Source organism: Mya arenaria, chromosome 4, assembly GCF_026914265.1.
Source record: "Mya arenaria isolate MELC-2E11 chromosome 4, ASM2691426v1".
Taxonomy (NCBI): Eukaryota; Metazoa; Mollusca; class Bivalvia; order Myida; family Myidae; genus Mya; species Mya arenaria.
This window is the reverse complement of record NC_069125.1, coordinates 50,589,994-50,607,133: the sequence shown is the minus strand read 5'-3', so window position 1 is coordinate 50,607,133 and position 17,140 is coordinate 50,589,994. Positions and strand designations below refer to the sequence as shown.

The window sequence follows — 17,140 nt, the reverse complement described above, 5'->3', positions numbered from 1 at the left end:
TGCGGGACCAGACGCCGTCAGAACGTATCTTCACTCTGGACGTGCATATCCCAGTGGGGATTGAGTATTAGATTCTGTTCATACGTTAATGGATGAAGTCATTTTTCAACCAATGGGGTAGCAGTATTTTTCAAAATATTCGTCTTAATTCCATATTGATCGATTCTGTACGTGCCGTACTTGTTGGTAGAATCGCTGTTCAAATTAAATTTGAAACGAAATAGCTTGTCCTATTTTTATGACTTTCCGTGTAATTCTAATGACAGTGCTAATTCTAATGAAGTCCGCGGGTATTTTCCATACTGCTGTTCTGCTTAAAAGATTACAAAATATTTTAAAATTATTCTTGATTTGAAACCGACTTTTTGAAACAAAACCAAGAGCTTTGCATGCAATGACAATGCTGGTCCATTAGTGCGGAACATAATTCAATAACTATTTTTGGCGTTAAAACTGATAAAAACAACAACATGAAAATGGTAGTCTTCAGATTCGTATTCAGTTGTACCGCTGGTGGGAGTAATCATGAACTGTTTCAACTAATGTTCAACATCTTTGCATGATGACAATAACGGCACCGTGGCATGACGCATGAAAAACAAGTCCATGGTAGCTTTTATTGAGAAAAAAAGAACACACAACGGCCACACACTCGTAAATGCGGTAAAGAAAATTTTAATCCAAAACTTATTCCAATGGCAACTTATTAAACAAAGAAGAAAATATTATGTCATAAACTATACTTGTTGAAATGTCTATTAAAATATAGAACCTGGTCATATTGCTTCAGTTTCTTACCCGTACACATTTCAGCGTAGAGGCGAAAACATGTAAACCTTGAAATCAGTATAACAGCTTATTAAATCACTCTTTTCTTGTTAATTCACAAAAACTGCATCATTTATGCATGATTTCTCTAATACAACTACTTGTAGTAAAATATGCTGTTGTTGTTGTTGTTGTTGTTGTTTCTTCTTCTTTTCAGTAAACGCATTTATTCAGAGTAAGCTATGTTATGAGTTAAGAGTTGAAGAAGTATGCATAATAAGCCGCGTTTAACACTGATGCCAAAAAGTATACACGTTAATGAACCGTGAGGTGTTGTGTTTTAAAACTATGTTGCCATAATATGGTTCAACCTTGTTGTCAAGATGACAACAAAACAAATCATCATTTAAAAAAGGACAAAGACACTAAGATGTCTCCAAAAGCGCAACAAACTAATGTAGAAAAAGTAAAAACTACCGAATTGCAATTGGATGAAAAAGAAGAGGAAGTGTCTCAAGCGAAACGATCCAGAAGAAGCACAAACTGAGCGCTTGAAGGAATCTGAATGTACCTGCGAATCGGATTCCTGAAAGGACACATTTTCACTGCAAGTCGGGAGCCAGGGTAGTGGAGCGAGCAAAGAAAAAATGGCTTAATGTTCTTGAACAACTCTAAATGCTCCTCCTAGATGATTCTTTCAAGCAATTACTATATTTCAATGTTACAAGTTGCGGGGTACGGAGAATAAATTAGACGTAGCCACCAACGCAAAGAAACAACATATGACGTCCTTTCATTAGACCCGACACTCCTCATTCCTTGGGCGCAGCATTTCCCCGTTGACAAATTGCGAATTTCGTTACCACTTACAGCGCCAAAAGTAATATTTCATTTCGTTATTTGTTTCTAGCATTATAAATACAAAGCGTATTCTCATCAATAGGTCTTGGCATCAGCAACAATCTAACACGCGGAACAATCTTGTATCGAGTGAGTAGGCAGGAGGTGTTGAAGTTATTTAATTGAGAAACTGTGTTCCTACTCAGAAGAAAATAGATCGTTGGCTCGTGTTAACAACGGGAAATGGCAATTGTTACGGAAGAAAACTTATTTCGGAGCTAACTATAAAATAAACGTTTTTGTTATTAATGATTGATAATCACAATATAGGAAAACTTCGAAGAGACAATTTAATGAAAAAAGATACCTGAAAAACAAACACTGAGATTTTAACGTATAATGGGTACACTGCATAAAGGTAATATAGTCTTACTTGTTTGACTTACTTGTTTGGTATTTTATGTACTAATTGTTTAAAATCGTATGTAATATATTGTAAATAAATCCAAATGGAATGGATTTATAAATATTACACTAATATTTATGAGAAATCAATTACTCTATCCCCATCCTATATTTCTTTTCAAAAATTAAAAAAAAACTTTTGTGTTTGCTTTTTTCTATTGGCAATGATTGGTTTAGTGTTCGTGTTAAAAGTTAAAACTGAATGTTTTGCACATTTTGGAAAATACATCAAAACATGCCATAGACGTGAACATTCGTTCTTTTTTTTATAACACAAGTTATTCAGTATATAATTACAAAACATTTCATTTTATTTTATTTTACACACGTTTGTCTAGTTGCTGAAAATATTTCTTTTTTCATCGGATAAAAATAGAAATATGTAAATAAATCTGTTTACTGTCTCTTGAAGGTTCCTATCTTAGTAACGAAGCGGTGTAAAACACGAGAATATTTCCTTTTTTTATAATTGATCTAACTATCGTTAATTGGCCAATTTCCGATGCACTTGTCTATTTAAAATAGTATTTAACAGGCACAGGGGTTAAATGCCATGTATTATTAATTATTTGTTAACACTATCTTTTCCAGAGTTGGTATCATTTTCGTAACCTTTTTATAGTAACTTTCTCTTCGCTTAAGAAATACGCAGATCTTTGTGGGGTGTAATTCTGAAATATTGTGATATACGATCCTTGAAATAAAAATCTTATTTGATATATCGCGTTTACTCAAAACTGCAGAGTACTAGTGCTCTTACAAGTAATTATTTTCTTGCAACATGATACCTTTCATATACCGTTAGCGCGCTAAATTGCATACATTCAGAAATGCAAACCTTTATTTTACATATATTGCAGAACGACGTTTCAAGCGGTTACTATGTGTACTAAGGACGTCCCTATAGACATTTGAAAAAGTCATTAATTCACAGTGCTTAAGTATACTTTTCAGGGATACGAAAAAAATAATATTATGTTTAAGTAAAATGCTGATAACGCTAAAACAAGGTATCCTTCAGCGACCAAAATAAATAATCATTAACATATCAAAACGTTATTTGAAACAAACAACACATTAATACTGATTTTTTTTCCATATGTACTGTTTCAGGAGTTATGCGACGAGAGGCAGACATTTATTAACTTGATTGAATACCGAGAAAAATATAGCATTCGCTTTAAATACTGAAACATGGATGAACATCGCTGCGTCTTAATATGCTATAAAAAAAATTAAAAAGTAAGAAACTATCGGTATATAATACGTAGGTAAATCATAAGAATTACATTTTCCAAAATAGATTTAAACAACATTTAGAGTGCCTCTGACACTTAATATATTCATGATGTAGACACGGGCGGATACAATTATTATCATAATAAGCCATGGCATTTCTTCTTATTTCCTCGCATGATTATCAACTACTATTTTTTCTTTTGTTTTGAGATTTTGTATGAAGTGTCAAAGTTGTCAATTGCGCTAAATCAATACTCTTGTTGCCGTAAAATAAGGGTGAATAGGTCATGGAAAATGTGCACATGTAGTTAATCATATCTTGTGTCTGTGAATATGTAAAGCGTCTGTTTTCAATTCTTGGAATTAATCATTCCCGGGCATTAACGTGTAAAAATCAACCCCCGCAGCTGAGTGTATCAAAGGCCATTGTAACGTATGAAAGGAGGGAGGAATGATTCTCGGCGATAGCCGGAGACACTAAACACTGCTTATGTCTCTTTATGATAAATGAGAATTTGAGCGATGCACTTTTGTTGCACTCCTTAAAGAGCCTAGTCGTTGGCCTCGCCAAAAGGAGCAACTGAACCATAGATGGTCAAGAAGTATATAAACAACACATTTCGAGGTACTAGTAGGAAGACATCGGTATAAATAAATGTAGATGTGGCATTAACACTAACCAGTGTATAAAATGGGTCTCCGTGAATAAAATTCGATAATCAAAGCGCTGAACGCGCTGAACGCGGCAAGGCTTACAAAATGAATTAATTAAAATAACAACAAACATGCCGAAATAAACATAACTCTTTTATCTTGTCACGCTGTACGTTAACTTTATTCTGTCAAAACACATATACTATTATCAAAACAATGCTCACTCTAATACACGTTTCCACTTACAATAGTGGATGATTATTCTTCATATTAAATAAATTCAGACTTATTTTCAAGCTATTACTTTTCTGTATTAACAATCTTAATTTATTAATGAACATACATATCATTTTTAATTTATGAACCCCATAACGTGCACTATGAGAGCGTTTGGCAAATATTGATTAGGTAAAGTGGGATAATTTATATTTGAATTGTTTCCAAGATATCAAAAATTACCAAAATTATTATAGAATGTAAGCTTTCATATCAAACTTAAATACATATAATACAAATATATTGAACAATTGATGACACTGTTAATATCCCTTTCAAATGCTTTAACAAGTCTAGGTATAATCGCTATGTGCGGGCCCAGCCCGGGCAATAAACTCATGCAGTAATTTCGATAAATAATTATCAACTAAAAACAGCGCGTATATCTACTAATTGCAATAACTTTCATCCATGAGATAAATATAATCATTCCTGCTGTTGCATGAAATGTGGTCTACTTTGTGGCGGCCAATCTTAATGGTAGTGCGTTATTTGCCGGTTGCAATGTTTCTCAACTGGTGCAGTCTGAGTATTTTTGTATGTTTAAAAATATCACTAAAAACTTGCGCACTTGCAACGGGGATAAGCTTTCGCCGCAAGTTGTATTATTGCCCACTAAGTATAACATTTTTCTTTAAAAAGAATCTCTAAATTATCAAAAATAATTTTCGTATTGCTTTTTGAATTAAATTCTAACATGGTAACCAACTGCGCTTGAACGTTAATCGAATTTTGTTAATAATATACACAAACAAGATACGACATTGATAAACGGAAAAAGGGTTAGCTCAGTAAATTCTTTGTCAATAAAGTTTTATTATTCTTAGCATCTGCTTAATATGATATGACATAAAAGGTATATTGGTATGTGTGCTTCTTATAGTCAGTATCAACATAATACAAGAATAAGTTCACGAATATGGTCAAATACACAATACACAAACATATTAAAGCAACTATCAATAATGATAATAAAAAAACGAAACCATTAAATCAATTTTCAATATTGAACAAAATAACACTTAAAAATATTTGCGTGTGTGTGTGTGTGCGAGTGTGTGTGTAAGTAACGCAATTTACTAAAGATGTTCATTGTTTAAATTGGCCAAAAGCATATTATAGGTACAACAAAATAATCAATTTGTTTCAATAATATAATACATACTCACACAAATACCGTTTTTAAAATTAAAAGAATTTGAACGGCAATACCTTGCTTTTATACTAAACCATAGATTTTAAAAGATGCACTCTCACTCCCAAATAAGATTGATCACAATTAATACTATTGTTTTAATATTCCAAAAAGGATGAAAACATGTTGAAAACAATCTATGAAGGATACCGAGTTTGATTTTAAAGAATTGAGCATAAAACACGGTAGTTCTACCTTATAAGATGATAGTGGACCACAGTAAATCTTTTAGCATTCACCAATCATTTATTAATTTTGCGCTTTCTGCCATTAAATACACGATGACAAGCTTGTTATCAGTACTTTATATTTTTCATACATGCATTATTTAGTAAGTTGTTAAAGGTTTATCAGTCAAGTTTATGTTTGTTATAAATGTGTATGTATCAATTTTGAATAAGAGTGTCACTTGAAATATTGTGTTTTATGGACATTCACATATGTACTTGTATATATGTACGTGCGTGCCAACAGCCATGGCATACTTTAGCTGTTATCGAATACGCACTTCATTTTAACTATTCTTGGCAAAAAACTAGTGCATCTTGATGTGAAATATATCGACATAAAACATTTTGAAACGAAGTTCAAATAAGGCGAAATAAATGTCTCGTTTTTCTCATTTTAAATGTTGGATCTTTCCGAAAATTGTCACAGTTTATTTGCGTTCTTGTTCGTTAGGATCTTGAATATAAAGCTGTAAATGCTATACAAATATTTTGTTTACTTTGATCGAATACCGCTGAAGGCACCCGATGTAAAACTAGGCTATTTTGTTATATCGTGTCATTTCCATTGGTCGTTAAGTTAAATGTTGATGCCCAGCAGCAACATATATGAGTGTGGTATATTTTGAAAGGGTCTTGCTTGCGGATTACTTAAAAGAAAGTAAGTTACGGAAATAAATATATATGGATAAAGTCATTGCAGTTTATTTTTTTTTCCTTATTTCAAATGAAAACAAACGTACGAAATGACCTGTTTCACAATCTCTCGAGACTAAACAGCTAGTTTGAAATATATGTTTCTCTTTATTCTTTTCTCTACCGATAAAACCCTTTCCAGTGATATCAAAGTAGTGTGAGGTCACCTGACATCTAAAGACTCCCAAATGTGTACATTGAATACTTTAAATCGGTACACTTAGGAGCTGTTGCCAGTGTTGCCATTACCATGGTTGACAATGATGCCAAGAACGCTGTTGTCATGATTTGAAAGTATTTCTACTCCAAAAGGCTCATTTTCCAGGGTGGGGCAGTTTTATTTATATCAGGGATTAGCGTAGGCACATTTCGTTGAGCCCTAACTACATATCTCAAAATGGAAATATATATGTTTTGGCATGATTAGTGAAACTTTTAAACAACTATTAAAATATGAACGACATTGTTTTGTTCTTAAATAAAAAAAAAACTTAACTCAATATTATTGACCATTTAAATACCTTGGATGTATGCGGCATTTCTGGAACGTATTGGTTTGCTGTGGACTCTTCTAAAACATTGAGTTTAACATGCCGCCTCTGTAACAACATCTAATTGATCGGTAGCCAACTAGAAGTTGTATTTTCTCCAGTAACTAAATAAACTAAATAAACAAAAATGGGTAATTTATTTCAGGAAAGTACGGAAACGTAATAGTTTGCCATCGATTAAGTATCAGTCAACAATTACCTGCAAATAGAACTACTAAACTAATTACAATATTTTGAAGTAAAGTTGTGATGTATTACTGGTTTATATTATAGTGGAGTTCTTAACAAGTTACTTCAATGTAGCTTTCAACCGGTTTCCTGAGTGTCCTATGTCATCGTATTAATGCGGCTTTATTTTTATTGAGGATGCCATCAATATACCTCATCAATCATCATATCTAATAAACGCAAGCATTATATTTTTTCATTTAAATCATATTTCTGTTTATATTTAAAGTTAAAATATGTTGACTCGAGCAAAACATATTTAAGATGTCATTATAATAAAGAAAAATATCATCGCATCCACAAACATATGAATGTCATCACGCTATGAAGAAACGGGTACAGTGGGATGTTATTTTCATGTTGTTTCTTATTATTGAGTTGATGCCATGTGGCAGTTTTGTTTATAAAGGACAACAATTCAAAGTGCATAAGTTAAAATATTGTATGATGTTGCCACCAAACGGAGATAGTTGAGAGGAAATTGTTTGTACTTGAAATTATATATAATAATTCTTTGTACGTAAAACTATCGTGCTGACTCAAAGGAACATAATAGGCCGAAAGAAAGTCTTCGAAATATTTTTGCAGTGCAATAACCTGAGTGTAACCATTCCAGTAACATACGAAAAAAACCATTGATGCAAAGCCTTAAAGGGCGCCGTAAAATAGCCTAAAGCCGACCATTATATAATATGGTTTATATTAAAATTATAAAGTTTAGTTAGGATAAGAAATAAACGAAGCAAAATATGTATTTATGTGTACACATTTATAAACAAAATGTCAATCTGAATGTGTCATAAATTTTCCAATTGAACAATGTGCACGATACGGTGTTCAGTACAGGTTTTATTAATACAAAATGAAATGTTCTAAAATTTGTAGCGACTGGAAAACCGAAAGAAAGGAAAAGTCGGTAAAACATTTAGGTTTTTTTTTCTCAAAAAGTACGAATTAACACAATTAAACAGCATATGAAACAAACTTCATTTATAAAAAGCAACACCAAAAAATCAAATATTATTGTATCAATATTTTAATAGAAAATGACAGCAAACCATGAATATACCATGACAGTTAACGATGAATGGCAGTTTTATAATACACGCTCCTCCCTTGAAAAGAAACAAAATTTAATTCAAAGCGGCCCGCACTTTAGTTCGGCGCCAATTATGATTATCGAGTAAAAATAAACAGAACTTCGGAAAAAAATTGTTTTACCTTATATCATTGTTCCCTTCTGTTAACAACAAGACATACACACTATACAAACATTGAGAAACAATTCACATAAAGCATACGTTCAAAAGGATCAAAAGTTATAACTATTCTGATAAACTAATATGTGTCACGATGGGTCTTCGGAAAAACAACAACATTTAACGCTTCTTAAATGGATTAAACTAAAATAATTAGCCTGAATACTGTTTTGTTTCTACTAAATGTTACATGAATTCATCTCTATGATTGAAGTTTCAGGCTTTATTAGCTCAAATGTACTATAATAACACAAGTTTCCATAGCAACGAATACATTCCAAATGACTAATACGATTAACGGTCATACCATTATACTTAAATGGTTGTAGGCTATCAAAATACTACAAATGATTAGTGATTCGTTTCTTTTTGGATGTTGGAAATTGAGTTCATCAGTACATGTACGTTATGTGTATGATGTCAAATATTTTGTTGACGTCTTTTTGTAAAAGTAATGGTATTATTCGGTAAATCTGGGACAATACTTTATATCATGTAAATGCAATGAATAAGACCATAGACGAGAGTAGCAATTCACATATTGTGTAGTTTGTCATTACGACCGTTTCAATTATCAATTGATACCAATTGTAATATGTTCTATGACTTTTAGATACTTAAAATATCAAGTTAAATTACTGTCCCAAGTTTGTGAAAATTTCAATCCCCTACAATAGGAACTCAAGCGGTGGTAGCAACGTTTGTACAAATGCAGAATGTCAGTTTTCGTCGAAAAGGCTATCCTGAGAAATCTCTATGGGCCATATTGAATTTGTCAGTAAAGCAAATATGGGAATAACTCTTTCGCTTTGACCGCAGTCAGGTATGACAATGGAAATAAAGTGCTCTCAAAACTACATAGATCTTAGAAGGCTGATCTCTACCTTAGCAAGTTCCTCTTATAACATGCTCAATGTGCAAGTGATCTTTTATAACTTAAAATATAAGAATGCATTGAGAATTATAAGGTTTTTCGCTGAATATCTGTTACACTTTATATTAAAAGGAGTTTGTTTTCAGTGGGATTGCTTAAAACCCACTGGACAAGATGTGGTATTCAAATACCAGAGGATTTCAGCCTGTATATGAATAATAGTTATCAAAAATAGATAACTAGGGCTAATGTCTATTTTTGATTGTTTCAAATGTATATATCATAAACATCTATCGAACACATTTTCAGCAAGTTTTTATTAAGATGTTACGATTTGGTATATTCAATTGACATTCTTACACAGTGTTAGGTACTGCTTTGTCAGGACGGTGGCCAGGCAATGATTTGGATGGTTACCTGTAGGTAAGGATTGACCCAATCGTAGGAGCAACCACACTACTGTTTCTGATAATGTCCACAAAATCTAGTATACTTGTTCAATTACATGATAAATTAAGTACCATCTCTTAGCAATATTTCCAAAGTTTGTTTTTTCTAGCAAGCTAGAGTAAAATAATAACAACAACAGTTTTACCAACAACACATCAGCCTATTCTTTATCTTAAATATTTAACTTCATGTCCTCAAACTATTACTTACTTTCCGTTATTGTACGAATCAATATGATTAGAAACGGCTTATGTTAATACTTTTTTCTAATATGTAACCTTTTAAAACCTATATTTTTTCCAGGTCACAAGTTCATTGTTATGTTTTGTTCAATTATGTTTGTTTGTTACAACTAAAGTTTCTTAGCAGACTGGGATTCTTGAATCTTGTATATTGTAGCATTATATCTTTACACCTAGAAAAAAACTACTTTATTTGTTTTGGATATATTCTGCCTCTTATGGTAATGTAACCATTTCATAGTGTTTGATTTTCTTGAATAAGTTTCGCAGACACCTTAAGGTTTAAGATATCAATAATGTAAATGCAATAAAAAGGCAATAAGAATAAAACTTAAATAATGTGGTATTACTTTACGCATGCTATTATTAACCATGTCATATATAACCTGTGCTATTTGGAAGGTTTAACGTTTTAAAACTTAACAGTCCTTAAATATGGTATACCTCACTAATATTTCTTTAAAGTTTATTTTCTCTTTCGATTAAAGACGTTCATGTGCTGGTTTAGAAGTGAACTTGTATAGCCTTTGATATGCTAATTGGTAGCTGTAAGGGAGAAAGTATCATGTCGGACGCTATATACAAAAACAATTGTTGCCGCAACAAAAATAAAATGTCCAAGGTCACAATTTTAAAATAGAATTACATTATGTATAGAAATTTATATATGAGAAAGTTTTTTTGATAACTTCCCTACATAATAAAAATGTGTTTTGTTACCTTTTAATGTGTTTAAGTAATGTTCAGTTTTAACTTGTTTTACTTTGAACATGTTTACATACAACGGTGTCCTAATAAGCATTATTTACATTGGCAATGATAGGTACTGTCTGGTGAGGTCATGCGATGTTAAAAGAATAGGCTACTAAAATATTCATTCTTTGCATATTCGTTTCGGTTTCCGGAAATAACTATAGCTGAAGGATTTAAATACTATTTGTAACACATGTTCAACAAAATGAAATACTGGTGAAGATCGGCATTATTTACACACCACTATATTATCCGAGTTATGTCCCTTTTTCAACTAAGAATGTGCAAACAAACTAAGGTTTGACGTTAATACATCATTTTTGGTACACATGTTTAACAATATAAAATTCAGGTCAAGTTTGACTTCAGGTACAATCCACCAATGTTTGACGGAGTTATAGCCCTTTTTCAAAGAAATAGTTTAACCATTCATATGTCCAGGCGGCGTGTGAGGGTATTCGTCACGTTTGTGATAAATATAGTTAGTTTTATTTAGCATACCTTGTGTTTCGTTTACAGAGAATTGATAGGACTATATCGATGATCAAATGAGTAATTCATCGACATGTATTTCACAAGCGTATATGCAGCGCGAACAGCCTAGTATCCCGTCGTCGTAATAACAATTTTATTTATTTTCATTTCAGAAAGAAAAGCGAATTCTGTAGTTCCGAGAGTCCTCCTTGTAACCCTAGTGATAATACAATTGTACCACACCATGGCTGACAAACAGACAGACAAACAAGACACAGCAAAACACAACAGGTAACAGTATAGTTCGAGAGCACGTGGGGTTAATTGAAAGTTTTGTGGCCATGGGACTTTTTTTTAAATATTTTGAATTTTATATTAACATATGACATATGACATATAAATTATTATTATGTCATTATATAAACACTCTTATAAACGCTGTCTTGCCAGTCCTGTACATTTTATATAAAAAATCAAAGCCTTTATAGGACAATGAAATTAGGGGAATTTAATGCACATATTTTTACGTATTCTTGTCACATCATGTGTCCTTTAACATGCAGAAAATCTAGACTGATATTAGTGTGCGAAATTAGATTTTCGAGTAAAAAACATAAAGAAATAATTCTGACTTTCAATCCCTATACCATAGATATTTATTTGGTTTATAACATCAGCTAAATGTGGTTTATCGTCTTAAATTAAAATATTATATTGACATCCGAATAAAACCCTTAAAGCGGACTTTAAAGGTTAATGGGTATCTTTAAACACGTCAAAATGAAATACGAACAAATCTAATATCTTGTTTAAAATTGCCAAGTTATTTAGGCTTTTAATGAATGGTATGAAACGATTTAAAACAGTAAAACAGTAAAATTAAAAAGAATTAAATCGATGCTTTTCCGGTGAGATGTTGCTAAGACCTAGGGATTTCCACTTTTCAGTGCGTTATTATATTTTCTATTTAAAGGCTCCAATTTATGTCCGAAATCAAACAATGTCGAACTTCGCTATTTGACTCGTGATATGTAATCATAACAATAATTATTATGCACTGGGGAAACTGTTCTCAACGCCCACATTCCATGTCACCTGCTTAGCTGCACTACCTAATGGTTTAGAGTGTGTAAATTAAAATTAATATTTTATCTAATATAAAAGAATATCTCGACCTCTTTGTTATTTATAATATGTATTTGTACCAAACAACATGCATTGCACTCTGACTTTCAAAATATGCATCGAATCAAAAAAACGAAACTATGAGCGAAAGTTATCAGCTTATCTTAGAGCAGTAATAGTTCACTACTGACAGTATAGATGACAGCAAAATAATGATAAACTCAAAATATTCACCGCTGTCTTTTTGTTTTCAAAAACAAGGAACAAAATCTAGATAATCAGTTTCGCTTACTGTTTTCACATTTTAATAGTAAAGCAATGCGGTTAATGTATGAAAATAGGTTTGTTTAAAGAAAAACATAATTTAAGCCAAACTATTTTACTTTAAACAAAAAATAAAAAAGCATCAAATGCCGAAAAATAAATATAGTCAATATTTTTGCTAAAATTCAAGAAAAATATTTAGACATTATTCTGTTATCTTTAAGGTTGTTTGACAACACATATTAATAAACCCCTGTTTGGATTAGAAATGAATATCACAAGATCGCAGTTTCATTTACTGTTCTCGTGATTTACAAAATCAACCATATTTCGCGCCAAATATGTGTGATTATTCTTAATTCTCTCTCAGATATATATGGAATATAAAGGCAAGTTGTAGAACACGATCCCATAAAAATCTTTCCTGTGCACGATCCCCTTTATTTGATTTGAGTACACCAGGGGCACTCTAATATGTAGGTTTTGCCTTAAATAACTTATTACCATCCTTAACAAAATAAACCCCTCTTTAATAGCATTTGTAAACATGTTTTCCCAAAAGAAGCTCTGACTGAAAGGATTTTTATAATAATGTGAGAGGATACAGAACACTCAAATTGCGGGATGTAGGGAAAAGGTTCTATCTGGTTCTGTAGTTAATGTCACCTAAATCATTCTAGCTTTCCACTCTGGAAAAAATTACATCTCACCAATTTTGTACATTTTATGACAAGTTTTTGTTTAAATAACCTTTGTTCATTATTCTTCAAAACATTAACTTCCTCTTGAAAAGAAATTTGTTAGGAAAATTATTTTTCCCAAAAGACGCTCTTAGTGAGAGAAGTTTGTAAATAGTTCAAAAATTGTCATTCATAAACGTTGTCTCATCAATCCTGTACATTTATATGACAAATCGTACCCTTCGGTTCTTCTAATTACAGTTGTTTTTTCTTTCAATAACGTATCTTTCTATCATTCTCCAAAACATAAAACACCCTAATATAATTAGCGAGCAAAATTTGTTTTCCCGAAAGACCGTGTGTGTGAGAGGAGCTTGCAAAATGTTCATTCGGAGCTCCTCGGCCATTTTTATCGAAAACAACCTCGGGTGTATTTGGACGGTTTACATACTCAAAAAGTGGCACGTTTAAGTCCGCTGCCAGTAGATCGCGTAGTTATTTTATTTATCAGTTAAACTTTATGAATTAACTCTTCGGAATCTTAATTAAGTTTGCAATAATACACTTCACTAGCAATCAGTTTAAACTTAGATCAATAAATACGACTCTAAAACACTACATTTAATTAATGACATAATTCAAAAAAATACGAACTACTTTAACTGATGTACAGGCATACATCCTTCAAAAATTGTCATTTATTTGCAGTTCATAATGACTTGACAACGGTACTTTACATGTCTTTAATTGATTACAGCTGAGACTAAATAATCTGCAATATCCAATAAAACAAGTTTCGCTTTTTTTATGTACGTATAAAAAAATGTTAACCAAATATGAATACGTTTCAGGCATGTACCAAATTGTATATTTTGTATATTGAACTATTCTCCAGCTATCACAGTGGACTTTAAAACAAAGCCAAGTGTAAATAATTTCGTGTGCGAACAAAATAAATAGTTTGTCTTTGTTACTGGTGGTATATTTGGACCGAGTAATAAAAAACCACAATGATCTGCTTCAGGTGCCGATATGGACTCCTGTTTGACAAATGATTCTCGACATTCATTTGGCGACTTCAACCTTACAATGCCGAGCAATTTAATTAAAAATCATGTATTCTAAGACTCTTTTTAAGTATCTCCGCCATCGATACCCCGTTTGATTCACGGTCTTTTAAAGGAAATCTTGCTCAAACAATTTCCGTGTATAAGTCAACCGATGCAATTTTATTCGAGTGAAATGTCAGTATTTAACAGATCGTATTCTACAAAATTATACTATTGACTGTTAACGCTTCTTTTTTCCTCGACAAAGTATTGTAAAAAGAGCACACAACCAGAAATGCTCGGTCTGAAAAGGCGCTATACATGTACCAGAATCTGCCATAATATATATTTGTCTCTTTATCCAAAAGGATACCATTGCCACAAATAGCTCATGGCATGCTCTTGTCATGATTAGTGCGTAAACTACTAAATACTACGATATCTATGTAGACGAAACATATATTATGCTTGGTGAATGACATTTACTTTTGAACATTTGATAAAAAGGTTGCACTAAAGCTTAATGTATATCCTTATTCCAGTTAATAACCAAAACACTTTGATCTACTATTGAGGAGCGAGAAAATCAAAAAACATGAAAACTGGGATCACAAATACAAAAAATATGTGATAAATTACCATTACCAGAAATAATGATAAACAAGTACTGTACATAGTTCCGCTTCGAGCAACGGAATGATTTTTATGTGGTTTGTAAAGATACGTTGAGAGTTCATACACCGTCAAAGTATTTGGACAAGATAATGGCTTCGTGACAATACAATTGCATTTCGAAAAATTAACTTAATTTTACCTGACAGCATGCTTCCTTTACTAAGACGTTAACATGCGAATTTGCAATTACAGTTTCTTTTCTTTTTTTCGTTGAATCAGTGCGTACCAATGCAATATTTACGTACAGAATTTAAATTAAGAAAGGCAAAAACCACCAATAAATCTTTTAATGCGCCTTCAAGTTTTCGTGATAACTCTGAAATATTTAATATTGGCAATACATTGGATGAAAATGTATCCTGCCCACTTACTTTACAACAACCACCCGTATATGTATTTGCAGACGAAAGCGCCAGGCGGGCGACCTGGTGTTGATGGGCTACAAGGCACAGAAGGCACTCAAAGGAACCACTCGGCCCTCGGACTTCTTTTCAATGATGTAAGCATGACCTTCTTAGTTATTTTTTTTGTTAAAGATGCACTTATACTCCCAAATAAGATTTTCCACACTAAATACAATTGTTTAAATATACCAGAAAGGATAAATTCATGTCGAAAAAATGGTTCTTATGAACGATTCCGAGTTTAATTTGAAAGAATTGTGAAGAATACACGGATTTCTACCTTATTAGACTATAGTAGATCACTGTAAATCTTTTAATATTCACCAATCATTTAATATTTTTTGGTTTTCAGCTATTAAATATTTTGTTACAATCTTGTTATCAGTAATCAATATTTTCCATATATGCATTATATAGTAAGTAGATAAAGAATTATCACTCAAAATTTATGGTTGTTATACATGTGTATGTATTGATTTTAAATAAGGGTGTCACTTTAAATTAAACTCCTCGTAATGCAAACGGAAAAAAATGGGAAGGGACTTGTTCTCTTTTGTGTGACTTTTACCACACATGAGGTTCATTTATGGTACAAGACACAACAGCCATTGATTGAAAAGGACTGGCGCATTTACATCAGACTGTATCTATTGTATGATTATTTGAATATTTGGACATACATCAACTAATTCAAAGGTACAATCAATATACCAACGCCCTTAACCCCTCTTTCACACGCCCTTGCGAATATATAGCTATCAGAGTGCTGGATATATGCTAATTGATAATTCCTTGGTTTTCTATATTATAAATGATTGTAGTATATTTTCGTTCATTTTTTTGTCTTGTTTAGAGAAATATCATGTGTATTTATACCCTAACTTAATTGAACCGTTACAGTGGCAAGAAATGGGCCGTACCGTCCGGACTAGACGGCCTGGCCAACAATGACGAGTGGTTGCGGTCGAACAATGTGGGGGGCGGATTGTACATCGAGCCCGAAGAGTATATGGACTCTTGGTGACGCGGATAGGCGTGGCATTGCCCACACCGGGTCTACATATATGAATAAACAATTCATTTCTGTGGATTTAAATTGAAATAAAGTTATAGTGTATTTGTTGTTGAATAACATTAACAATTTATCGGCAATGTATAAGAATAAATTCTTTTTAGTATATTTTGTTTTAAATTTTAAGGCGTTTTAACTGTCAAACTTATACAAACGGCACACTCGCAACACACACAAAACAACAATTTCTTTTGAATGTATTCATTTTATTTATTAACATTCCGCATCATAGCAATAAAAAGAATTGTCGCAAAGTACTCGAGATTTTAAAAAGAAATCAAAATAGTATATTGATCTATCCCCTTTAATATACATAAGGAAATCATAAATGATGGAAATCATGAATTGCATTTAGTTATGTAAAACATCATGGAATATTTTGTTGTTTAATCAATATCTGGCAAGTGCGTATTAAAATATATTTCAAATCCTGAAAGTGTTGTTTTCTTTTAAATGGCGAATAAGCATAAGGCAAATGTGTTTAGTGGAGAATTTCTTGGTTTTCCTGGTTTGCGCAAAAAAGTTTCAAGTAAAATGTGAATGACGTTGCACGCTTTAATAAATGGCAAACATTTTGGTAGCTAAATAAAGACACAATAGAACTAGGCCATTCAACTTAAGCTTATTGACTTACAAGAAAAATAAAATTACACATGAAAATAACACATTTTCAGTAAGAG

General features: G+C 32.1%; 1 protein-coding gene across 1 annotated transcript; it reads left to right on the top strand.

Annotated features, from left to right (window-relative positions):
* The first annotated feature begins 1,750 nt into the window (after positions 1 to 1,750).
* Positions 1,751 to 16,860, top strand: LOC128230011 (uncharacterized). The gene is made up of 4 exons (XM_052941989.1): positions 1,751 to 2,026; positions 11,365 to 11,482; positions 15,388 to 15,483; positions 16,289 to 16,860. Exons 1-4 carry the CDS (start codon positions 2,008 to 2,010, stop codon positions 16,410 to 16,412), a joined length of 357 nt encoding a protein of 118 aa, XP_052797949.1. The 5' UTR covers positions 1,751 to 2,007; the 3' UTR covers positions 16,413 to 16,860.
* Positions 16,861 to 17,140: the final 280 nt, after the last annotated feature.